We start from the raw sequence: 25,751 nt of genomic DNA, 5'->3' as shown, positions 1-25,751 counted from the left end.
AGAGATCCACCTGCTTCTGCATCCTGAGTGCTGGATTAAAGGTGCTGTTCACCATGGCCAGCCTGTGTCGAATCATCTACAACACTATTAGTACTGCAGTGTGTGTTCACATGCGATGCAGGTACTCCTGCAGCCCTCTGGCCCTATGAAAGCAAAAACGATTTTGTAGTGTTAAAGACCTGGGAGCGCTTTCTTCTCAGAGTCCTACTGATCAGTGTACTCCCTAGATTAGTTAACCTCAGTATTTTTTCAATTTCTTTCTTTTATTTAACCGGCATTGACTATATTAATTTCAAACTAATTTTGATGTTATAAAACTCATCACTTTAGAGGTGGTTTTAGCAAATATCCATCATTTACCCCATTTAACCAAGTCAAGAAAAGTCAGCAGTAAATAAGATAGCCAGTGTTTTCACCTGGGGCAATAGTACATGAGACAAAAACAAGTTGAGCCACGTCTATTCTGTTCAAATACTTTAACATTACAGTTCATGGCCAGAGATGGGGCTTGTCCTGGACAGAACCTTGATTATACTTCAGTCTGGCCTGCCTTTAATGCTCAGGCTTCTGAAGTTTAATAGTTTACTACAGGAAAACGGATTTTCGGAGCGTGAGAATTTTATACTGCCCCAAGCTTAAAGCTATCCAAGAAATAAAACATCTAAACATATAGGATCTCACACATGAAATTAAACTGACTAGGGGTGATTGGGAACAGCTGAGGGTAGAGGTCATGAATCACAGCTGTAGCATTATGCTTCTTTGTCTAACGTGAGATTTTGAATTGTCAAGTGCAAGTAAATTACTTTATTTCACAGGGATGTTACACCCAAAAATGGCCTTAAAGTATTTTTCTCTCGAGAAAATTATAAAGATCATTCCATGGCTCCAAGTTTAAAAGAACTCTATATTTTGTCTAACAGGTAATGTTCATTTGGTTATTTATTTTCACATTTCATTGCTGTTTTTCTGAGAGATGAAGTTTTATGACTATTTTAGTAAATATTTAAATTATAAAATGTGAAAAATAGAAAGATACTGATAACATTTTGATATTTACCTTTCTCCATTACACACATGAGATCATAGCTGTAATTATCTCTGAACACCATAAAACTTTATAATTTAGTTTTATCATTAAAACTCAGTGTTCTGTATTTATTTCCATTCATGCATACAGTATTTCTCTTTAATCTTAATTAATAGTTTCATATTCTTTATATGTGTACTTTTAATTCCTATAGCAAGTCCTATGTCGGTTTTTTTTTTTAATTTTGAAATTATTTCTGTGTGATAAAGTCATACAAATTTAGTCAGACTGAGTGTATATTTTTTATTTTAATGGATGGTACTAAATACCAATTCATCAAAAGAATTTTTGTCTTCTGTGGTATAAAAATGCCTAGTCAGCAATAATGTTCCATTATTCCTGCTTACATGCGTGTAGCAGTTTCTTTTCCTCTTTTAATTGACTGTGTCTATTGTGTTGTGGGTTACTCTGGAGACCAGAGATGTGGGACTAGGAAGCCCCTCCAAAGGAGTTTTCCCTTTAGCTTTCACAGGGAAGAACATTATCTACTTGCTCTTCTAGCTTCATTTTCTCTTGCTTCCAGTCATTTTAATCAACATTTGAAAATACCAAAATTTCTTTTTTAAATAATCTTCTCCATGTTCCTTTCTGTCACCTCTGCTTCCATTTGACTTACACTACTTTAGAGGTGTGTATGTGCTGACATGAAGTGAGAATAAGCAATTTGTAAGGCGTATAGAAGGCATTAACACAACAGTGGTGGTCCTTCCACAGCAATAATTAAGTATAGGTAGGTAAGACTTCTCAATGAAAAGGCAAATCAGTGGGTGAATTAAAAAACGGGCAAAAGTTACTTTCTGAAGCTTTTCCTCTTTCATTATCAGTGAGCTTTTGACTGTGGAGCTCTTCCACTCAGCTTTCTTTCCAGTCTTCTGGTTTTTATAGTGGTTCTCAGATTCTTTCACCATCTTCATCGTCATGTTTTTTACCATGCCTGACCATTAGACATACTTTCAAGCTTTAAGAAATACTGATTTTGTACTCTCAACCTAGTCTGTTGAATCCAGACCACTGAGAATCAAGGATGTTTCTAGGGACTTGACTTAGTTTATAATGTCTGTTTGTGTGTCTTGTACTACACACATCAAAATACTTCCAGATAATAGGAGTTATAGTAATATGCATTATTGTACTTCTATCTAGATGATAAATTTTTAGTTAAAGCATATGTGTGCTTTTATTTTGGTAGATATTTCCAGATTGCTATGTAAAACATTAAAATACATCTATGGATTTTTCTAAAAACTGTTACTGTTATTCATTCCTGGAGATAACTAATTTCATAAAACTTCCCAATCATTTAATACCTTTGATTATTTAAATCAAATAATGTTTATCAACATCCTTTCCCTTTTATCTGAAATGTTCTTAAGGTCAAAGGAGAAATAGTCCAGGGTTGGTCTGGTGATATGTTCAAACTATGGCCCCAGAGAGTTGCCAAGGGCCTGAAGTAACTTGACATCCCAGGTTATTGCCTGCAAAATTTCAAGGGAAGCAGCTAGTGCCAGGAAAGTGCTGAGTTAGCACAGTGTCCAGAAATGCTACACCAGAACATTGGCAAGTGACTCCACAAAAAGTGCCTAAGGAGTCAGCAGAAGTGCTTAGTGGTGGCCCAGCAAAAGTCCAAGTAATTCAGTGTACTGGCGAGTTAAATGTCCTTTTGATACAGATTAGAGTTATTTTGGAAGACGAAACCTCAATTGAGAAAATATCCCCACCAGATTGACCTATGGGCAGCCATAATTTTCTTGATTGATGATTGATGTGGGAGAGCCCAGCTCAACTGTAGGCTGTGTTACCCCTGGGACTGTAATCCTAGGTGCTATAAGAAGGTAGAATGAACAAGTCATGAGGAGCAAGCCAGTAAGCAGCAGTCCTCCATGGTCTCTGCATCAGCTTCTGCCTCCAGGTTCCTGCCCTTTCTGAGTTCCTGCTTTGATTGAGTTCCTGCCTCAGTGATAAACTGTGATATGAAACTGTAAGCTTGAAATAAACCCTTTCCTTCTCAAGTTGCCTTTGGTCATGGTGTTTTATCACAGCTATAGAAACCCTACATAAGACAGCTCACCGAAATGCTGAATGGTGGCTCAGTAAAACCCCAAGGGTGATGTGACAAAAGCGTTCTGTGACAACTCAGAAATTCCAGCTGGTGAATCTGGAAAAAAAAATGCCCAAAGGTAGCTTAACAAAGCTTCCAAAAGATTGCTCAGCAAAATTGTTCAACAATAATTCAGCAAGACTACTAGATGGAGATTCAACAAAAATCAACAATGACTCCACAAAAATACCTAATAATTCAGAAAGCCACCACTTAGTTACTTAAACAGAACACTAAGTCATGAACCAGCAATAATACAAATGATAACTCAGCCTGACATCTAACAATGACTCTGCCACCTGGCACAACCCTGAGCTGATTCCACCATACCCAACAATGAGCACAGCACCCAGTCATGACTAAGTATAAAGTACTGTTAGTAGAGAAAGCAGGAGCAATTATGTATACAGTCATTGGCTTTATTTTCCTGAAGATAAAAATTCCCACAGCCCAGAATCTGTAACAAAAATTTTGAAAAGGGATTGACACCAGTCTCCTTAATGACAGTTATTTAAACCTGTGAGCAACACAAGGATCTCTGACAAACTTGAGATTCAATAAGCTGACTGAGTCTCAGGAAGATCTATCTCTACACACAAGTGCTCAGGTTAGAACAAATGGACGGGGTGATGCCTGAGAACAGCTGAAGCAGTGTCCCACAATCTGGGCAAATACCCACACAATCACATTAATGGGTGGTTGATTTCAAAACAAGTCAATATCTCACCCATCAGCACCTGCTTTGGAGCCACAGACAGCAGTGTCTCTCTGGGTCTGCACTAAGTCACTCCTGTCACACTGTAGGAAAAGTTAACTACTCATTCTAACAGAGCTAAGTCATGATTATGTAGATGACACCTCAGTGTGGCAGTCATCTTGGGTTCCCAAGTTAGAGGAACAGGAATGAAAGAATGTGAGAACTAGAAGGCACCTTGTTCAAGTTCTCACTTAGTAGTTGGGCAAGGCTAAGTCTGGACAAGCCTTTCAAAGAGTAGAAACTTATCAAAAAATCACAGCACTTAGGGAAGAACACTCTGTTGTAGAGAAAAATTTCAAACATACAGCGGAATTAGAACTTCGGCAGGGACTACCATTTTACACAATTCTTGGATTCTGTGAATTCACTTATCTGTTTGTCTTTAACCCTCTTCTGTGTCATTACACCTTGCTTGGATGCCTTTCAAAGAGCTGCTAACATTGTACTCCTATTAAAGTAGCATAGTGTTTTATTTTTTCATTTTTTATCTATTCGTGTAATATCTCAATTTATATACATTATGGTATTAGGAAAAGCTAAAAAATCTCTGGACCCATACATGTAAATTGACTTTTTCTCTCTCCAAGGCTCTTGAGGATTTTTTTTAATGTGTGTGGGCATTTTGCCATATCTGTGCACATGTGTGTACAATGATGCCAAAAGAAAATATTAAATCCCCTGGAACTGGAGTTAACAGTTGTGAGCTACTATGTGGCGTTTAGAAACGAACCTGGGTCTTCTACAATAGCAGCCAGTGCTCTTAACCAGTGAGCCATCTGTCTGGTCCCTTTTAGGATCCATAAGGGCAGACCGGGCAATGGCAGAGCCTCCAGGGAACACAGGCCTCTGTGCTGCACGCGCTCTTCCAGGATCATGCTTTCATTCCAAATCTTGGAAGCTTCTTCTTTCAGGAATGAACTCAAGTAGCTGCAAGGAGTACCTGTTTCTTGTAAGGAAAGAGGTTTTGAAAAACTCTCTGATCTCCCTCTTTCCTAACACCTTTCCTAAACCCTTTAGTTTTGATTTGGGGGCTACCTCCCTTTTGTTAATGTTTTAGTTTCACATACAAAAAAATGGGTTCCATCATTGGCATCTTCATCCATATATTGTATTATACTGTGTTCTCATTTATTCCCTCTTCCATGCTTTCCCTACTCCCTAGGCTGTTTCCCTTTCTCCTCCAAGATAATAACCCTTTGCTTTCTTACTGCATGCAACCTGTTATTTTCTGGATTTCCCACCTACCTTATAAATCTCTTCCTCTCCTTATGATCCACTTCCGAATTAAGTTCAACACAAGTATATAAAGTTTTAAATGTAAGGTTATCATTTGTTTTTCTTAGTCTGACTTATTTGACTTAACAGAATAATTTCTAGTTACATTTATGTTCTTATAGATATTCTGGTTTCTTTTTTACAACTATAAAATTCCATTGGAATTTTTGTCTTAGCCTTCATTTCAGATAAAAATTTCTAACTTTGTCTTTTCTTTTTCTTTTTGAGACAAGATCTCGTTATCTAACTCTGGCTAGCCAGAGCTCACTGATCCATCTAACCTCATTTTTCTGCATCCATGAGTTCTAGGACTGCAGGCGTGGCCACCATGCCTGGCTTTAATATTACTCTTCATTCTACCATGCTTCTTACTTTAGTGGTTCTTTGTAAGGACAGTTACATTAGTTAGGCATTTCTTAGGCATGAGTTATATAAAGGAGAGGAATTTTTCTGCCAGTTGGCCTTATTAAAAAAAATTTCTAAAATATTTTTCTTAGAATATGCTTTCCTGTCTTTAGATTATTTTAATACAGCACAGTTTATTAGTGTAATTTGCATTTTAACATAAAAGATAAGCATAAAGCATTGATACGTGTTTCTAAACTTTTTGTTATAAGGAACTGGTTTTACACTTCGGTTATTTAGAACTTTGCTTGTTGGAAAAAATAACATTTTTTTATTTATAATATAGTAATTTTTGTGTTCTCTAGCATGTTGGAAAAATACCTTTAATTAGGTTGATTTCAAGACTGTGACATTTTTAATTGCCCCATCGCATCACCAAAAGGCATTTTACTCTTAATTTCAGCATAAAAAGCATTAACCAAACTCTTGTACTCCATACATGTTTGTAAGATGAAAGGACCACCAGAATAGTGTGACATTAGAAGTCAGTGTGAATGAAACAGAAAGTCAAAATGGCATTTTTTCTTTCAAGAGATATCCATGTAGAAATAAACACCTGCCTTTATTTAAAATTAAGCATTTAGTTATAGATTTTTAAGCCAACAAGTTACTGAATAGTTCTGAATAAGATGAGGAGAAATAGTTGCTGTAACCTGATTAATGTAAGAGAAAGCTAAACTCTAAGATTCAAGTAGACTTTGAGGTGGAGCCCAGAAATACCATTTCTAAATGTGGTTTTTAAAGAAACTGCCAAACTAGTCGGCTTAGTGTCTAGCAAACTAACAGTTTGGAACATTCCTTTATTTCATAGAAACTTGAAGTAGAAAGGAAAATGGTAGTTGACAAAATGAAGGAGGAAGCTTCAAACTATCAACTGAAATAAAATGCAGTGGTGTAATGTATGTAGGTAGTGCTGCTGGGTACTTGTGGCTGCACCTGATGAAGATTTGACAGCACTGCACTTGAAAATGATCTTGATGTGCTGCCGTTCCATTCTTCGCTGCATGTAGCCAATTTAAACTGCTCGGATGTCTGACATTCCTACTCGGGCATATCTGAGTCAGCATCTTGTTGCTGCAGCAGCTTAATTAGATTTGCCAGTTTGTGCCAGGAGGACAGACATGTTCTCATATTCAGAGAGACAGCTGTGAAGCAGTATTGTTAAGAGTTGCGGACACAATACTGTTAGGTTTGAATAGCTCTCAAGACATATTCTAGTGAGAAATCAATTTGCTACCAAGATCAGCAGTTAATATTCATTTTGTTAACCTAAAATGAGCTTATTTTTATACAGCTATTGGAGAAACTTAGAGCTAAGTATTTGTTCTCTTGCCTGTATTTCTGGAGTCAACCTAAGGATTCCAATTTTAATTTCCAAAATTCTTTCCCATTAACTAATTAGCTATTTGTTAAGTTTTCCATTCATAGTTTATCTCTGAGTGTTTTAAAATGATTTTGCTTTATTTGAGGGAGGAAGGTTCTTACCCTTTTCTAAAATACTATTTTCAGACTTTGGAATTTATACTATATTTATTTTAGTTTTATAAATTAATAGTTCCTAACCGTATCAATAAGACCCAAACCTTTGTACTTTTTTATAGCAACTATTTTGTAAGAACTAATGTACTTCCTTCATTAGCCCAAACTGAGATTGATAGCTAGTAGCTAGTTACCAGAAACATAACTTTTAAAAATAGCTTGTTTTAAATACGTAATGTGAGATAAAAGGAGAGCAATACCTACCCTGCATTGTGTAATGCATCTGTGCATAGACATTCCTACAACAGAAGATGTGATGTTTGGGAAGATTGTCCATTTATAGTGGGTGTGGCAAGCCTATAAGAAGCCTCTGATTCAGTTCTCAGAACCAAATCCTAAAATGAACAAGACTGTATTTAAGAGAAGCAGAAAAAAAATATACTAAGCCATAATCATAGAAAAAAAAATGTGGTATCAAAGTAATAGCAAGTCAGAATTGTTTTTAATGTTAGAAATAAAAGGACCTTTAGAAGTTGTGTGAAAGTGTCATATATTCTAAGCATCCTGTATTTCTCCAGATTATGGCCAACCTTTCACACTGGTGACGAATTAGATGTTCCCACTGACTTAAAGAAATGAATGCCATAAGAAAAGCAACACTGTTATGATTGCAGCCATTGTCCTCTTCCTTCTCCTTCCTTCTTAATCCATGCTCTCCAGACCATTCTTCTCAGCCAGCTATTTGGTAAATTTAGTTTGGAAACCTAATATCATTATGATACTGCATATAAATATACATATGCATATGTTATATATATTTTCTTTCATGTGGATGTGGTTTTCTTTCATTCATTTGTCAAGCCACTGGTTTAAGATCCTGACAATCAAAAATTGTACTATAATCTGCTCTTGGACATAGCATGTGCTAGCAAGTATAAATATCTGTGAATACTAGTAAATGAGTCAGTAGACATCCATCTTTATCATTAGTTTCCTTTCCTTTATGAATTATTGTTTACTTGGAGCCAAGTTAAAGAAACAATGACTGTGGTAGAAATCAGAGTTGTTAGAGACCAAGGAAGTGGAGTTTTTTTGTTGTTGTTGTTATTCTCTTACTGAAATTTTAGACTAGTCTCTTACTGAATAGCAAAGATAGGAATAATTTATGAACAAGATAATAATTTATGGTTGTATGTTTTACTAGAAATAGTAAAGTGACTCTTAATTGGGGGTGTCATTTTATAAACAAGTCTAATATCCGGCTCTCAGGCTGCTACCACTTGCTGCCTTCTCTTTGAATACTCCTCCTTATAGATACGCTGTGATTTTTCTTTCGCATCCATAAAAAGCATAGAGGCCTTTCCATGGAGTTAGCCATATACTTGATAGATAGAGGATTGTCCAGTTTTTCTAAAATCACTACTGCTTCCATAAAATGTAACACAGTTTTTGGAATTTTATTTTTAAGTTCTAAGATAACTAATGGAAATCAGAGAGTTTAGAATCTCAGTGAATTAATTAACCTCAAGTGTGTGACCCCATTTTACTCTGTTCTTAATGCTCTTTGTTCACCATTTTAGCTGATACACCTACTGAAGAACCTAAGCATTAAAAGCCAAATAGCATTGCAATAAGTAAATGTTAGTATAATTCACAAGAATGATTTTCCCTTTTAATAAAAGGGGAAAGTTCCAAATAGAATAGCTGGTTGAAGTGTGCCTCTCCCTCTCTGTCAGGTGGCGGAAGGTAAGCCTGCAATGAGGTCTTTTCATGCAGAATACTTAATCTACACTAAATGACTGAACATCAAAATGCAGGTGGCAGAGTTAGATAATAATCCAGAAGTTACTGTTAATCATGCCATATTATTCTCCCTTTTGATTGAGAATCATAAGTTCCATGATAGTAATCTTCATGTGAAAAGCACATATTTGTAAATTGTATTTTTTTTCCCAGACGTATAGGAGAAAATTTGAATGTCTCAGCAAGTTCTGTAGAAAATGAGCCTGCAGTTAGTTCAGCAACTCAAGCAAAGGAAAAAGTTGGGATGATTCTCCTTCCGAAACCAAGAGTTCCTTATCCTCGTTTCTCTCGGTTCTCACAGAGAGAGCAGAGGGCTTATGTGGATTTGTTGGCTAAATATGCAAAGATCCCCTCAAGTTCCAAAGCTGTTGGGACAAATACAAATGAATTCCTACAGTATTTGGTATGTATTCTATTCATCAGTTACAGAAAAGAATCAGAAAATAATTCCACTTTCTATTTCCTTTCATTTTTTCTTTGCCATTGTTAATTTGTTAGTCATCTCTCTTATTATTAGGTATACTCATATTTACAGAAATGGGAAAGTAAGGACTTTAAAGTGTAGGCACTTTAAGCCTTCTGTTGATTTTATTGTGTGTAGTTCTGGCACCTGCTCTGTTATGCATCGGCCTTACTCCAGTTCATCTTATATCCCAGCAAGAGCACCTTTACAAGCTTACTGTGGTCAATTTGAGTACATTTCGTTCATTTATCTTTTTACAGAAATGATAGTATGCTGAATATCTTTCTAACAAAATCTTTGTCCCTGTGATTATTTCTTTAAAATAGATTCTTTAAATAAATCTTTTTTAAAATAAAATTTTAAGATCAAATGCTACATGTTTTTAAAGCTTTGGTCTGTAGGTACAAATGGATAAATTATTTTTTAAAAGGTTTGAATTATTTGTTTATACTACTATAAGAGGTTTGAATGCACCTTCACCAACACTAGACATTGTTCTCTCATTTTTGGTCCTTGTTGCATATGAGAAAATGGCTGATTTCTTGTTTTATCTGAATAAATATATTGAATACCAGTGAAAACAAACATCTTCCATGTATCTATAAACCATTGTTTTTTTTTTTATTTTTTCTTATTGTTTTGTTTCAAAACAGTGATGTACATGTCCCAGGTTGTCTGCAATCATTGGTAGCCAGGGGCGACAGAACAACTAATCCTGTACCACCTCCAAAGCAACAAGTTGTGGGAGTATGCCACCACACCCAGCAACAAGCACTTGTAGCTCTATGACTTTCCTAGCCATACACTTTGCTCATTTCTCCCTTAAGAGGCTTATCTTTTTAGAAAATAGAAAGTAGAATTTCCTATTTGTATATTGTAATTTTGTACCAGTTCCCATGGTGTAATGGTTAATGCTCTGGAATCTGAATCCAGCGATCCAAATTTGTATCTCGGTAGAACCTGTTCCTTGAGGAAGCGACCTGGTCAGTCATCTTATCAACTCCGACCATGAAACCCTATACAAACAGGCTGCCCAGACATGCTCCAGCATCGCTGGGGGCACGCTTCACTTTCTGCTCATGTTGTAATTTTGTTCATTTGTTTTTCTATTTCTGTGGAGTTTGTTGTTGTTGTTTCTTTTCAAGACAAGATTTCCTGGTCTCTAACTCACAGAGTTCCACCTGCCTCTGCCTCCCAAGTGCCTCTGTGGAATTTTTAATGGGTTTGTTGTATATGTGTGTGTGCATGTGATGCTTGGGGTTGAACCCATATATTTATTTACTTAAGTATTTTAGTGAACTGTCTTCACACACACCAGAGAGGGAATCAGATCCCATTACAGATAGTTGTGGACCTCCATGTGGTTGCTCAGAATTGAACTCAGGACCTATGAAAGAATAGCAGTGCCCTTAACCACTGAGCCATTTCTTCAGCCCCCTTCCTTAGAGTTTTTAATAACAAGTTTATCATTATTATTTGATGATTTGAAAATAATTTTCTTTGTGGTTTCCACTCTGGATTTGATGTTCTATTCTTTGAAGTTCAAATTATTAGGGCAACTATTGAGGAGTAAATACTTTTAGTGAAACTTTTTTTTAAAGATGTGTACTTTTTTTCTTTAAGGATATGAAAAAACATGTGAATGAAGAAGTTAATGAATTCCTAAAGTTTCTGCAGAATTCTGCAAAGAAATGTGCACAGGATTATAATATGCTGTCTGATGAGGCCCGTCACTTCACAGAGGTAAAGATCACATTTACATAAACTGCTGACCAATAAATAAGTGTGGCCTCTCTAAAGTGTGTGAAGAAGACCCCGCAGCTTAGGGAACCATCAGCTTTAGCAGTTTAGTTACACGGAGGCCAGTGCACTACTTAGTGTGTGAAATGGTAGAACTCATGACAGCTCAGAATATTGAGGTAGGCACTGCAGTCCATATTGGAGGTAGCTTCTGAGGAAACCATTTGTTTGGACAGAGCTAGGTGACGCAGGGCTACAGAGCTTTAATGTGTTACTCAAAATTAGTCACTGTTTAGAATTTAGGAATTTCTTGTTTCTGGAATTTTCTCAGAGGTCTTTTCATTGTTTGGTAGCAGGGAACAGAAACTGAAAGTTGCGCTGCGGTTGAAGGCGCACTGCCATACTTCAGATTACAGTATGCACTGCAGCCCTGTAAACGCTTCAGGGGTTCCTTTCTTTTCTTGAACAAGTGCTGAGTTAAATGAATGCAGTTGCGAGCACTGTAACGTCCAGCACAGTTTCACTAAGATTTGCTGATAGGTAACCAGAGTGTACCTTATCACTTGGTGCTTGCTTATTAGTTCCCTTTGTCTGTTGAATTCTTACAGTGCGCACAACAGGACGGGGACATCGTAAGTGTGTGCTCACTGGAACTACTGACAGGGAGGAAAGAGACTGTACCAATAAGTATAGTTCACTGAGAATTTTAAAGCAACTTTTCTGTTCCAGCCCACACCGGCAGTAGTTAAGAGTGACATCCTGAATAGCAGTAAGATGCGTAGGTGGAAGAAAAACATGTTAAACACAGCAGGGTGTATATGCTAGGAAAAGAGGAACAGGGGATATGGAATTATAAGCTGTGGCTCTGCCACTAAAGGCACTAGCATCGAGCCTGACTATCTGATTTCCATCCTAAGGATCCCCTCACGTCGTAGAAGGAGAGAGCTTACACCTCCAAGTTCTCTCTCCTATCACCTGCCTCTTTTTCCCCTCCTTCTCACACACACACACACACACACACACACACACACACACACACATAAATAAATTAATACATAAATAAATAATAAAGGTGTACTGAGCTACCTATTGATTTGTAACTTGAAGCATTTTATAACTATTTGGAAGGAGGGGTTATAGATAGAAAGTTGGAGCTTCTGTGATCTAAAATACATCTTAGCTGGTAGTGATGGTACATGCCTTTAATCCCAACACTTGGGAGGCAGAAACAGGCAGCTCTCTAATCTCTGAGTTCCAGGCCAACCTGATGTACATAGTGACTTCCAGTCCAGCGTGAACTACACAGTGAGAGCCTGCCTGAAAAATAAAATATTTCCTACAGGGTTTAGGCACCATGCACTAACAAAAGATGGTAGATAGCCTTAGACGACAGCACATCTGTGTACTTTTAAAATTATCAAAACTTCCCCAATGATGGCTCTATTCCTTTGAGACACATGTTATCACAAATGTATGATTTTTCTTGGATAAAGCTGTGAAGATATCCTTTCCAGCTATATTTCCTGGTAAGTCAATATTTTGGAAACTGGAGAAGACATTTAAGAACTTAGTCTTTTTTTTTCCTTCAGAGCAGGTTGTCATGTAGCCCAGGCTGATCTTGAATCATTGGCCCTCCTGTCTACCTCTCAAGTGGAATTATAGACATGTTCATATGCACCCAGCCCCAGCTTCATGTGTTTCTTTTTTTGTAATACATTTTGTGCAAAAATTTTCATGTGACTTCATTTCTTTTGTCAGTTTCCTAAGAAGCATAGAAAATACCTTGTCTCCTCTATTTAATTTTAAATTTTAATAAGATCACTAATTTTACTATTATTAAATGCCACTATTTTAGGAAATTAGGTTAAAATTTGTTATGAAAACTAAGAGATTAAATCAAGTAGGAAATGCACAGAATTGTGGATTATTAGAAGAAATAATGAGTGAAATGGATTCCACTTTGCAACTAATAAATTTATAATTACATAAACCAAAGCATATTTGTTAGGGAAGTATAACACAAATGAGTAATTCTTATTTTCTGTTTCACAGCAAATTCTAAGAGCTTGCATTGAACAAGTGAAAAAGTACCCAGAATTTTATACTCTCCATGAAGTCACCAGCCTAATGGGATTCTTTCCTTTTAAAACAGAGATGGGGCTGAAGTTAGAAAAGACTCTTCTTGTTTTGGTAAGGTTTATTCTGTGAATGTGAAGTGGGTCCTGGGAGGCTTTGACTAGAAACATCATTTATGTCTTATTAGACACTGTGTTTAAACTTTTGGGATACATGATACCTGTGTAATGCCTCATGTTTTTAAAATACTGCTACTAATTTTGTTTCTTGACTTTTTTTCTTCCCACTTTTCTTTTTTATTTATTTATTTATTTTTGATTTTTCAAGACAGGGTTTCTCCATAGCTTTTTGTTTCCTGTCCCGGAACTAGCTATTGTAGTCCAGGCTGGCCTGGAACTCACAGAGATCCACCTGCCTCTGCCTCCCTAGTGCTGGGATTAAAGGCGTGCGCCACCACCGCCCGGCTCCCACTTTTCTTAATACTTCTCAAATAAAACAGGGAATTCCATTTAAAGAAAATTTATTAACATATTTGAGAAATAAGTATATAGAAAGTGTATTTTAGCACTTCCCTTCTTCTGTGTTGTGATTTATGCTTCATTAAAAAACAAAAGGTGAAACTACAAAAGTAGCAGGAAGATTCCAGAAGACTCTGAACCTTTTTAGAAACAATAGCGGTAACAAAATCATTGTTCTTGGTTGTCAAGAAATACCACGAAAGAATGTCTTGACTTAGGAGGTTCTAAGATTGACATTTGAAATTTCAGTTACGTTTCCAATGTTACAATAAAAATACATTAAGACTTTTACAATAACTTTATTTTCCACTTATTTAGGGCAGTGCAAAGTTTGTAAAAACATCATTTCCCTCGATGCCTGTGAAGTTGCAACTTTCAAAAGATGGCATATCTTCCATTGAGACCCCACAGCAGCAAGCTGAAGCTATGCACTACGTAAGTCACAAGTGGCTTTCCTAAAAAGTTAAAATAATCCTAATAATTGTACTGCATAAAAGATGTGCGGCCTGGTTGTTCTAACATCGTTTCTGTAACGTTCCCATCTCCTCATCACTTTGTGGTGGAAATGTTGTGAGTGACCTAGATAATAAGACGTGCATTGTTTTGTTTATTATGAACCATAAATCACAATACTGAACACAATTGTTTTTCAGGATATTAGTAAAGACCCGAATGCAGAGAAACTTGTTTCAAGATACCATCCGCAGATAGCTCTGACTAGCCAGGCATTATTCACCTTGCTCAATAACCATGGACCAAGCTACAAGGAACAGTGGGAAATCCCAGTGTGTGTTCAGATGATAACTGTGGAAGGTTTGTGATTTGGTGTGCCAAATAATGTCCTCAGAAGGGTTGGAATTACCTCATTTCAGCTGTGCAGATGTAGATGGCTGTGTGCCACACACAGATCTCCATCTTTGTTTAAGGAGAATAAGAATCTGACATTAAACTCAGTAGAGCTTTCCCTGCTCTAAAGTTGTGATAGAACTGACTGCCCAGACCTATGGTACCTGCAGTTATGTTAAGAAATAAGACAGAGGAGAAATTTTTCCTCAGGTGGCCAGAAATCTATGGAAGCTGTGCAGCTTCTGTTTGTCAGTGGTATGAAGGAATGCCTCGTTCTGTTAGACAGTTTGCAGGGAGCAGATTTCCAGGAATTTGTTGTTTATTGTTGGAGACCAGATTTAAAGTATGTTGACAGAGGATAGCCTTTGTCACCAGTAAATTAATGTTTGCACATTAATTCTTCTATTAGTCTGGTTCATATTTGACCATTTTTATCCTCCAGAATAATATTAAACATAAGGATATAAATGAAAGATTGAATCTTCATTTATAAAGATAAAACAGTACCATAGTGGCATTTCATTTGTATTTTAATAAATAAAGCTTACCTGAGGATCAGGGAGTAAAACAGCCCTTACAGACAGACAGTGGTAACACACGCCTTTAATTCCAGTAGCCACACTAGTTGCCATAGAAACTGGCCCAGTGCATGCCTTTAATCCCAGCTTTAGAGAGGAATATAAAATGGGAGGAGACAGCTCTCAAACTTAGTCTCATTCTGAAGTTCCTGGAGGCAGAATTGCCATTTTCAGACTGAGATCTGAGAGCCAGTGGCTAGCCACTTTGCTTTTCAAATCTTCAGGTTGAACCCCAGTTTCCCTCTCTGAGGTTTTACTAATCATGCTTCACAGTACTACAAGTTAAGGGTTAAGTGTGATCTCTTGTAAAAGTATAAATGCGCTTTGCAAATTTCTAAAGGAACAAAGAAATTAAGATACTAACGATACAGCTCTAAAGCCCGGAAGCCTTTAAACATTGTTAGAGCACATTTCTCCGCTGGCCGGGTCCTCTTGTCCTTTAGTACTAAGGGGCTTTTTTTTTTATTTTTTTTATTTTTAAAAAAGATATGTATTACAAGAAAGGCAGATGCAGGAGGAATGGCCCCACTGCCCTATCCTGTCTCTGTTTTGTGATCTTTCTGCCACATATCCTTTTTCCTTTTTTTTTTAAATAAAACTACCAGATACTAATCACCACTTGCTTCTCTTTCTGTTTTAAGGTTCCAAACCAGTTAAAGTAATTTATATTAATTCACCACTTCCCCGAAAGCAAATGACAATGAGAGAAAGAAATCAACTCTTCCATGAAGTTCCATTAAAACATGTACTATCAAAAAACACATCTGTCCCAGTCTCTGCAGTCTTTATGGACAAACCAGAAGAGTGCACCTCTGAGATGGATGTATGTAATACTTTTTTTCCCTTGCTTATGATATACTTGTTTACCCTTTGGAGCATAAACTTATATTGCAAATCTCTAAACTTCATAGTTAAAACAGTCCTTAATATACATGTATTGAAACAATATATGATAAATGCTTAACTCCCCAGTTTTTATGTATCACTTAACAATTTTTAAAGATTTATATTTAGTCATATATAGGTTTTGTGCCTGCATGTGTGAGTGCGGGTGTGCTTAGAGGCCAGAGACGTCAAATCTGGAGCTTTCATGAGCCACCTGATGTGAGTGCTAGGAACTGAACCTGGGCCCTCCTGAAGAGCAGCAAGGGCTCTTAGCTATTGAACCATCTCTAGTCCCCTTACCAAAAATAAAATTTAAAAATCAGGACAGTGATCTGAATATACATTTTCTGAAACATATATAAACAGCTGACATATATATATATATGAAAAAATGTTCACAATAACTAATTGTCATGGAAATGCAAATTAAAACCATAAGGAACCAAGGAGATGGCTCAGTCTGTAAAGGGCTTGTTGTAGAAGCATGAGGATCTAGGTTCAGGTCCCTAGCACCTACATAAAAAGCAGGTACAACTGGGCATGCCTGTAGACCCATGGAAAGAACATGTAGATCTTTGGAGGCCATCAGCCAACCAGCCTAGCTGAACAATGAGTTTTAGGTTTAGAGTGAGTCTTTGTCTCACAAAAAACAAGATAGAGAATGACTGAGGAAAAAGTGACCTCAACTTTTGACTGCCACACACCCACACATATAAACACAAACACCACAATGAGGTATCATCTCTTAGTAAGAATGGAAATAACACAAATGATAAATGACAAGTGCTAGCCAAGCATGTGGCTCATATTGTGAACCCTAATACTTGGAAAGCTAAGGCAGACTTGTGAGACCAATTTCAGATTTTACAAGTAACAGATTAAAAAAGCAAATACTGAGGAGGGTGTGGAACACTTGTTAAGAATGCAGATTAGCTCAGCCACTACAGAAAACAGTGGGGAAGTTCCTTAAAAATAAGACTGCCATGTGTTCCAGCAACTGCCCAGTAACGCATGTACTTCAAAGAAAATAACCAACCAGAGCACTTAGACCCTTGTGTTTCTATATTGATTGCAACAGTGTGCACAGTATCCCAGCTATGGAATCAGCTTCAGTGCCCGTTAATGGGCAACTGAATCAAGGAAATGAGGTATATAAATACTAGGATACCTTTTGAAAGAGAGGTTATTGTACTGTCATTAGCAACAGTATGTATGGATCTACCTGAAGACCAGAATGTTAAATGAAATAAGCCAGGCACAGAACATGTGATTTTTTTACCTTATAATATAACATCTAAAAGGTATATTCATAGAAGTGGACAGCAGAGCAATGGTCCCAGAGGCCAAAGAGGGCAGTGGGAAAGGCTGAAAAGAGATGAATTAACAGGTAGACGAGTGAGGATTGGTGTGGTTCTGTAACACAAGAAAACAATGGTAGTTAACAGTACTATGTAATTCAAAACGTACAGGACATTAGAGTGACAGGCATGACTTAAATATCAGTTTTAATGATGTGTACTTAAAGATAATTTTTCTATAATTATTAAAGTTAAACTTTGTTTGTGGAAAATAATTTATTCAACAAATATTGACTGTAGATTCTGTTCTGTGTTCTGAGGATGGATAAGTAAGAATGCAGTTTGGGTTCTTTCAGCATTTACAGTGTAGTAGATGACGCAAACTGAATGTCTAGTAGCAGAACAGCAGGTACTGATAAATATGGAGAAAACCAGGATATGTTAAGAAATAGAGAAATGGACAGAAATGGGGCCATTTTATATTCAGGTCCAAAAAAAAAAAAACCTGAGGATAGTAAATATGATCAGAGATTTTTAGTTAAGTAAGAAATCAAACTGTTTTAAATAACATAAAAATATTCTCCCACCCTTAAGAACTTATGCCATTTTAAGGCTGTTGGTGTTTTTATTTTTATTTTTATTTATTTGGTTTTTTGAGACATGGTTTCTCTGTAGCTTTGGAGCCTGTCCTGGAGCTAGCTCTTGTAGACCAGGCTGGTCTCGAACTCACAGAGATCCACCTGCCTCTGCCTCCCGAGTGCTGGGATTAAAGGCGTGCACCACCACCGCCTGGCTGTTTTTATATGTTCTTTTTTCTGTTTGCCATTTGAGCTTTGATATTTGTTTGTGGTATCACAAAGCACTTCCAGCTTGTTTTATGTTTTATTCTTTTACATTTTTATTTTGGATTGTGTACTGGGGACAGGTGCATATCAGGAGATGAGAAGTGCCACAAAGAAACAAAGTAGGTTAAGAAGGATAAAAAGTCACAGAATGGCTTTGGTAATGATGAACCTTTTCATTACTGATGACACCTAAAAATTATTGCTGGATAAAATATAAAAACTTATTTCTTACTATCATGGGGGGGGGCTTATAAGATAATAAAGATTTTCAAAGCTGAGATATAGAGGAATGCAGAAGTCTAGGAGGCAGGTCACCATTTAGGTTCATTTGTGCTTTTTGTGCTATTTACCAGTTCTGAAGAGAACCAAAAAAGCCTGTATTTTGGCAGTATCACAGGATGAGGGAAACAAGGCAGGGTTCAGTTTCCCAGCAAGGCCTTTTACCCATAGAGTTGTGAGTAAGGGTTATATAGAAGGAATCCATTTCCTCAGAGGTTTTCAGCCTAACTTCCTCAGCCCTTGTTTGGAGTTGTGAGATAATTGGTGTCTCCTAAGACAGAAATGATCCTGAGGGGAAAGTGGTGTCTGTTGAGCCTCAGATTGTGATACTAATTATCATTAATGTTTATTCTAGTTTTTGTTGCTTAAGTATTCTGAAATTCTCAGCTCCTTCTTTTAACCCAATAGGTTTGGATGTTTTTATTTTCTGAGTGCTTGGATTTATTGTTTAAAGCTTCCTTAATAATTTCTAATTTTATTTACCTTTTAACTAGAGTAGGACCTTAGCAAATTTTGCTTTGCACAATGTTGAAATTTTACTAACTTATAATCCATTTTAGAATGGCCTCTTGGGTTCTCTGAGGAAGATAATATACATAGAATTTATAGGTTATATATTTCAGTCCTTCTGTCTGTTTCTATCAATATTATTCATCCTTCCTGTATATGTATCTATTTAGAGACAGTACCATTGAGGAGGCATGGCGATGTTTTTGTCACATGTGTGTATTTTCCTCCTTTTTCTCTTACCCTGAACTCTGCTAACATTGCCTCTGTTACTCTTTATTTCTCGGTACTATGTCCAGTCCTGTTTTAACCTTGCTGTGTAGGATTGCCCTCCTGTTGGTGCCATATAGTCTCCCTTTGTTCTGGATTTGTTCATTTAATTAGAGCTGCCATGTGTTGAGGAGGCTGCGTACTGTGTGTCAGGCACCATGTCAAGAAAATACTTGGATATAATTTCACATTTGATCTTTAGAACAAATTCAGAAAGTAACCTTATTATTCTTGTTTTAGAAATACGGGATGTGAGGTTCAGAGAAATCAGGTAATTTCTGTAAACCAATCCTATTGCTTAATTGCTATTGTCATAAATCCTACCCCAAAGTCTTAGCTCATAGTCCAGTTTTCATGGCATTTATGAAGGTAAAAAGTGTTCACTCTGCTAGGGCTGGAAGTACAGCTTAGTACAGAGTACTTGCCTACCATGCAAATAGTTCCAGGTTCAGTCTTAAGTACTACAAACAGTAAAAGGAAGAGCTGTATAGGGTATGGCATACCTGTAATCCCAGCATATATGGAGGCAGGAAGTTTAGGACTTCGGGGCCTGCCTCCGATCTATAAGAAATACAAGGCTTGGATAATGTGTGGACCTGCTTGGGGGGAAAAAAACTAAAATTAATTAATTTTAAAAATGAGGGCTCTTTCATATTGAGGAGAGATCTCTGGTTCTTGACGCGAGGGTAAAATATTCTTGAATAGTTGAAAGCTATTTGTAGTTCTTCTGTTGCCAGAATAGTACATAAAGACTACAACTTCAGTGACTTCATGTCCCAGAATACTAAGAGCTACTTCCTGTCCATTATAGTATGTTACTCGGTGTTTACCTTGAGTGGATTTTAAAAGAGTCGCTGATTGATATTAGGAGACTCTTGCTTAACACCAGTGAAGAAACTGTCCTCCTGGTCAGCTAAGATCAAGGCTTTCCCATAATTTATGAATTGGGCATGCTTGAACCTCTCTTGCTGTTGGACTCTCCTTCTCTTCTTGAGGGTCTTGTCTGTTTTCTTGTTTCTTAATATTCCTCTTTGGGTCTGGCATTTCAGAATTCAGTTTCCTGTGCTAGTCTACCTTGACAGATGTGTCTATATGAATATTTTCAAGGGGTAACAGAATTAAATACTTAAATGTAAGTTGTATACATTTTAAAGACTTTTAGGTTTGTGTGAATGTTTATATGGAGGTGGGAGGGACATATAAGTGTATGTGCACACATGTAGAGGCCAGAGGTTAACACAGATTATCTTTATCACTCTCTACCATTGTTTTTGAGATTCAGTCTCTCACTGACCCTGAGACTTAACTTTTTCAGTTAGACTGACTGCTAGAAAGTCCCTGGGATCTTCCTCTGCTGTTGTCCCGTCCCCTCCCATAACACTAGAATTGCTAGCACACATCACCATGTCTGGCTTTTACTTGTATATTGGAGATCCAGACTCAGGTCATGTACTTCCATAGAAATCCTTTTACTCATTGAGCCATCTTCCTAGTTCCGTCTTTCTGCTTCTGAAAACATGAACTGCAATGTTAGGGATAAGGGCACTAAGAGTTAGGTAACTGTGGCCTGAACTTTTCCCTAATAATTTGCTAATATGTTTTCTTCCAAGATACCCACTGAAGCTAATGAGTGCCGAAAAATTGAGACTCTGGAAAATATGGATCTAGATTTTGATGATGATGTCACAGAACTTGAAACCTTTGGAGTAACTACCACTAATTCATCCAGGTCACCAAGTTCAGAAAGTGACTCCTCTGTACCCATCTTGACAGATGTCTACACAGCCCCCAAAGTAGCAGCTGCTCCTGTGGTACCAGCCACACCTGAGGTACCAGCTTCACCAAACATTACTGAGGATTCTAGAAGTTTATGTCAGATGCTGATGAAACAATTACAGAAGGAGAAACAACTGTTCTCTGGTGTGGAAAGTGGTCCTGAAGGGTGCAAAAATAAAGATGATCAGGGACTGGAATCATGTCCTGAAGAGGTTCCCAGTGCCAGTGCGAAATCTTTAGTACAAGACAATGAAGTTCACAAAACATCCGATGGAATCTCTAAGGAAAGTGATGTAGGTATGCTTTGTACCAATGATAAAAGACCGAGTGTTCAGGGGAACCCTGACAGTGCCAACAGAACAGCTACTGCATCAGAAACAGCTGAAACTGAGAAAGGGATTTCTTGTGGTAGTGATACAGATGAAGATTGTTTAATCATTGATACAGAGAGTAAAAGTAATAGTGACGGAAAGACAGCTGATGTGGGTTCTAGACCAGCAAGTCCAAATTCTTCAGCACAGGCTTCTGTGGGAAAACAGACTACTACTGTGGTTTCTGAAGAGTCTTGTGTTTTAAAGAAACCTATCAAAAGAGTCTATAAAAAATTTGATCCAGTTGGAGAAATTCTAAAAATGCAGGATGAGCTTTTAAAGCCAGTTTCTAAGAAAATGCCTGAGTTACCCTTGATTAATTCAGAAGAATCTAAACAACCATCTGCTTCTGAACAACCTTCTGCTGCTTCAGATGCCTCCAGCTGGCCAAAATCCAGTTGGCCTTCTGCGTTTCAGAAGCCTAAAGGACGTAAGTGAATATCAAGAACTTACCAGTTTCTCTATTCCTTTTCCTTAGCTTTTTCTCTTCATTCATGCAATTATAACCCATTTTGTAATTTTTACCTAGTCGCTGACATTTCATTTCCGTCTGTTGATCAGAGTTTCTGCTTCCACTGTGTCCTCTTTGTATATCTACCCAACTTGTATGTGTGTTATAACCTGTTTACCCAGTCTGTACATGGAATGGCTACTGCTCTGATGGAGGGAGTCATAAACGTTGGCCTGTCCAGACTTCTGTGCCCCTCAGTCTGCCTGGCTTAAGAATATCAGGACCTTTTAAGTTCTTTCTTCTCACTGCTTATCACTCTGATGCATGCTTTGCCCAGTACTCATGGAAGTATTTGTGAAAAGTAAGAGAACTTTAAAATTCTGGTTGCAGCTCTCTGCTGCAATGTTAGTAAGTAAATATGGCCTGAGGTGGAGAATTGACAGTCACATAGAGTTATTGAGTTGTTGTATCCCAGATTACAATGCATAAAGAGGTAGCATATTTTTAAATGGTAATGAGGAATGTTTTTAAAAGGATTGCCATATGAACTTCAAGACTATGTTGAAGATACATCAGAATATATAGCTCCTCAAGAAGGAAATTTTGTGTATAAGTTGTTCAGCATGCAAGACCTGTTGTTACTTGTGCGGTGCAGCGTCCAGAGGATAGAGACAAGACCACGTTCCAAAAAACGGAAGAAGATCAGAAGAGTAAGTTATCTGAGAAGTTGTGATGTGTGAGTGATAATCCCAAATACTGAACATGGCATTCTAACAAAATTTGACTTTAACTTTTTGATCACGCCTATAGTTTTTCCAAGTAAACTTCTTTTAGTAAGATATTGAAATCAATTTTAATAAGATACACACACCATTGTCATAAATGTTGGTAACCACCATGACTAATCCATATGAACTCTCAGAAAAATATCATGTAGATTGACTTGACCAAACTAACTTTTATAGCTTGTTTATGTGTGACTTTGCATTTCCTTGTTACCTGTGAGCCCTTTCTTTACCCTGAGGTCTTTCTCAACATCTTTAGAAACAACCTTTAAAAGAGTCCCAGAGTTTCAGGGTGCTGGGGTGCCAGCCTCTGCTATCTTTCTCCTGTGGCTTCTCTTGGGGAATGATTCTCTTCAGTGAAAGAAGCAAATGATTGTTAGTTTTCCCAGTTGTCCCTTCTGTGACCGAGATTCTCTTTTAGAACACTTGGCACTCTTTCATGTGATTCTAGATACTGGTAGATAAAGGGAAGCTTTTGATTTAGTTGATTGCTAAGAAGTACTGACTTTTGTCTTTTATTGTATTTTTAAAAGAATTCTTTTTTTTTTTTTGAAACGTCCATTTAGAGAGAGAGAGAGAGAGAGAGAGAGAGAGGGAGAGGGTGTGTGTGTTGTGTTTGTGTGTGTATGTGTGGTGTGCAATCAATCTCACATGTACATGTGCATGAACATACTTGTGTGCATGGAGTTATGGAGGTCAGAGGACAACTTTTGGAAACTGAATCTCTCCTTCTACCATGTGGGTTCCTAGGATGGAGCTCGGGTCATAGGGCTTCGTGGGAAGCACCTGGCCTGTGGAACCATTTTACCAGGCCAACAGAACTTCTTAAATTGTGTTCTTTTCTTTTTTATTATTTTATGTGCCTGCGTGGTTTCCCTGCATGCATGTCTGGGTACCACTTTTGTGTGCCTGGTACCTACATATGCCAGAAGAGTGAGTTGGGTACCTTGGAACTGGAGTTAGACATTTGTGAGGCACCATGTGTGTGCTGGGAATCAAACCAGACCTTCTGAAAGAGCAGCCAGAGTGCTCTTAACTACTGAACCATCCATCTCTCCAGCCCCATTTTGTTGTTGTTTTGCTTTATTTTTAAGTTTTATTTTTGTACTTATTTCTGCTCTCATTTTTTGTAGTCAGCTTCATTTCTTTCATATGCCACCCTGTGAATCCATACCACTTTTTCTTTTCATTTATATACTCAAAAATAATTGATGTTAGTAGCCCAGGGAAGTTTTGGACACCAGTTTAATTCTTGACCAAGACAACTTGGTAAGGATCATTATCATTCACTCAAAAAGGGAAATTTATAGAGGCCAAGCTGTAACCATCTAGGAGAAAATTACTCATCAAGATGTCAAAACAGTTGAGCCCCAAAGAATATCTAAATAGAAGTCTTATATTTCTGACTGTCAAGATTTAAACTTGAAAATTTTTCAAGGAGTGCTTGTCCCTTACATCTGCTGTTCATTATGTGTGGTGGTTTAGTGCACATGGTATAATTCATATACTATAACGTATGCCCCTTGGAATTAAGCCCAGTGTTTCTCTTTTTCTTAAATGTTAGTACCCCAGAAACTTAGTACATAAGTGAGAAGCTGTGAGAGGTTGGGAGACTAAGGGGTCTTTGTAAGGAACTTTAGAGGGAAGTTAGTATCCACACTAGTTTAAAAAACAACAACAAACACTGTCTTTTCAGAATGTGTCCTTGGAGTTTTTCCTCCAGCTAATTCAAAGTTTTCAGGTTTGCAACTTTAGCTCCTGGTGTTCAAGAATATTGTCTCTGATTTTTCCTTAACTCTTCAGTTTTGTGTTGTTGTTGAAAATCTTACTTCTTCAAGCAGAATTCTGCTTAATAATAATTATAGCACTTTGGAGACTGAGGCAGGAGTATTATCAGAAGTTGAGGCCAGCTGCTCTACATAGTAAGTTCCAGGCCAGCCTGGTCTTCAGAGTAAGCCCCTGTCTCCCCAGAAAAACACACCAACGCTGCTTATTAGAAGAGAACTTAAAATAGCAGCCAGTTTGAGAGAGCAGAAGGGAAGAGTTGATGTGGACCAAGACAGAACTGGAGCGTACCAGTTCATCCACGCCAGCTAACCACTGGACGGCTATTTGCTCTTGACTGTTCCAGCTAGCCACATATCCAAGCAGTGCATTTTAAAGTGGTTCACAGTTTTACATCCAGTTACCCAAATCTTACGTTGGCATTGAAGGTAGATTTGTGTGTGTGTGTGTGTGTGTGTGTGTGTGTGTGTTTAAGCTGCTTAAAGGTGCACTGTGTCAGGTAGACTAGAAGTTGCTCAGTGGTACTGAGAAGACTCTAGCCAGGAACTGTCTGTTTAGGAAAGTGTTTTAGGGTTTAAGAGGTGCGTGCACACAGAAATGAGAGCACCTTTCATTTGAGCAGCACAGACTAGAGTGCCCTTCGGGGACTGAGACACTTATATCACAAATCTTTTTTTTTTTTTTTTTTGGTTTTTCGAGACAGGGTTTCTCTGTGGTTTTGGAGCCTGTCCTGGAACTAGCTCTTGTAGACCAGGCTGGTCTCGTTATATCACAAATCTTGATTGTGATTTACACTTCCTTGTTGAAACTGAGGAGTGAGAAAACATTGAGGCCCTTCCCATGGCTTCCTGGAGATGGCAGTAGAATACATACAGAAATAAGGTCAGATTTAATACTTAGTTTTATATGGATGAAAAGCACACTCCCCTCAAAAAAAAAAAAACCCTCAAACTATCTGTATCTTGAAGTATATTTTCCATACATAGATAACACTGTAATCCAATTAAGATCCCGAAAGATGTTCATCTTCCCATTGCATCACCTGTTCTTTTCCATTTCTGGCATAATCTAACCCAAGGCTTAAGGTTTTTGATTGGGTTTTGATTTATTGTGCATATGTAAGTGGTGTATGAGCATTTCTGTGCTATGAAATATGTGGAGATCAGAGGACACTTGCTAGAGTCTATTTTCTCCTATATTTTATATCTATTCAGGTTGTCAATTTTTACAGCAGTTTATCTGCTGAGCCATCTCACTGGCCCGAATTTTCCAGCACCCTAGACCTTTCAATTTTTGTCTCCAGCTTCTATTTGTTTTAAAGTTAGGAGACTAAATCATATTATTTGCTAAGGAACTGTTATATATGATAAC

At 37.4% G+C, this 25,751-nt stretch overlaps 1 protein-coding gene across 4 annotated transcripts in view; it reads left to right on the top strand.

Moving 5' to 3' along the window:
• The window catches only part of Ice2 (interactor of little elongation complex ELL subunit 2), a 43,145-nt gene that overhangs the window by 1,440 nt on the left and 15,954 nt on the right, over positions 1-25,751 (top strand). For 2 of the 4 annotated variants that reach the window (XM_041679491.1, XM_041679492.1), the window contains exons 3-11: positions 819-923; positions 9,061-9,310; positions 10,994-11,113; positions 13,163-13,300; positions 14,023-14,139; positions 14,358-14,517; positions 15,770-15,951; positions 20,823-21,789; positions 22,345-22,520. In XM_041679491.1, coding sequence (XP_041535425.1) covers positions 819-923; positions 9,061-9,310; positions 10,994-11,113; positions 13,163-13,300; positions 14,023-14,139; positions 14,358-14,517; positions 15,770-15,951; positions 20,823-21,789; positions 22,345-22,520 — 2,215 coding nt within the window. The remainder of the gene's footprint in view (positions 1-818; positions 924-9,060; positions 9,311-10,993; positions 11,114-13,162; positions 13,301-14,022; positions 14,140-14,357; positions 14,518-15,769; positions 15,952-20,822; positions 21,790-22,344; positions 22,521-25,751) is intronic. The other 2 variants (XM_041679494.1, XM_041679493.1) reach the window with 2 other exon arrangements.

Source organism: Microtus oregoni, unplaced genomic scaffold (genome assembly GCF_018167655.1).
Source record: "Microtus oregoni isolate MIOR12 unplaced genomic scaffold, Mior012 000032F_ref0000030, whole genome shotgun sequence".
Classification (NCBI taxonomy): Eukaryota; Metazoa; Chordata; class Mammalia; order Rodentia; family Cricetidae; genus Microtus; species Microtus oregoni.
Note: the sequence above shows the minus strand (reverse complement) of the source record. Positions and strands in the feature narration are given on the sequence as shown.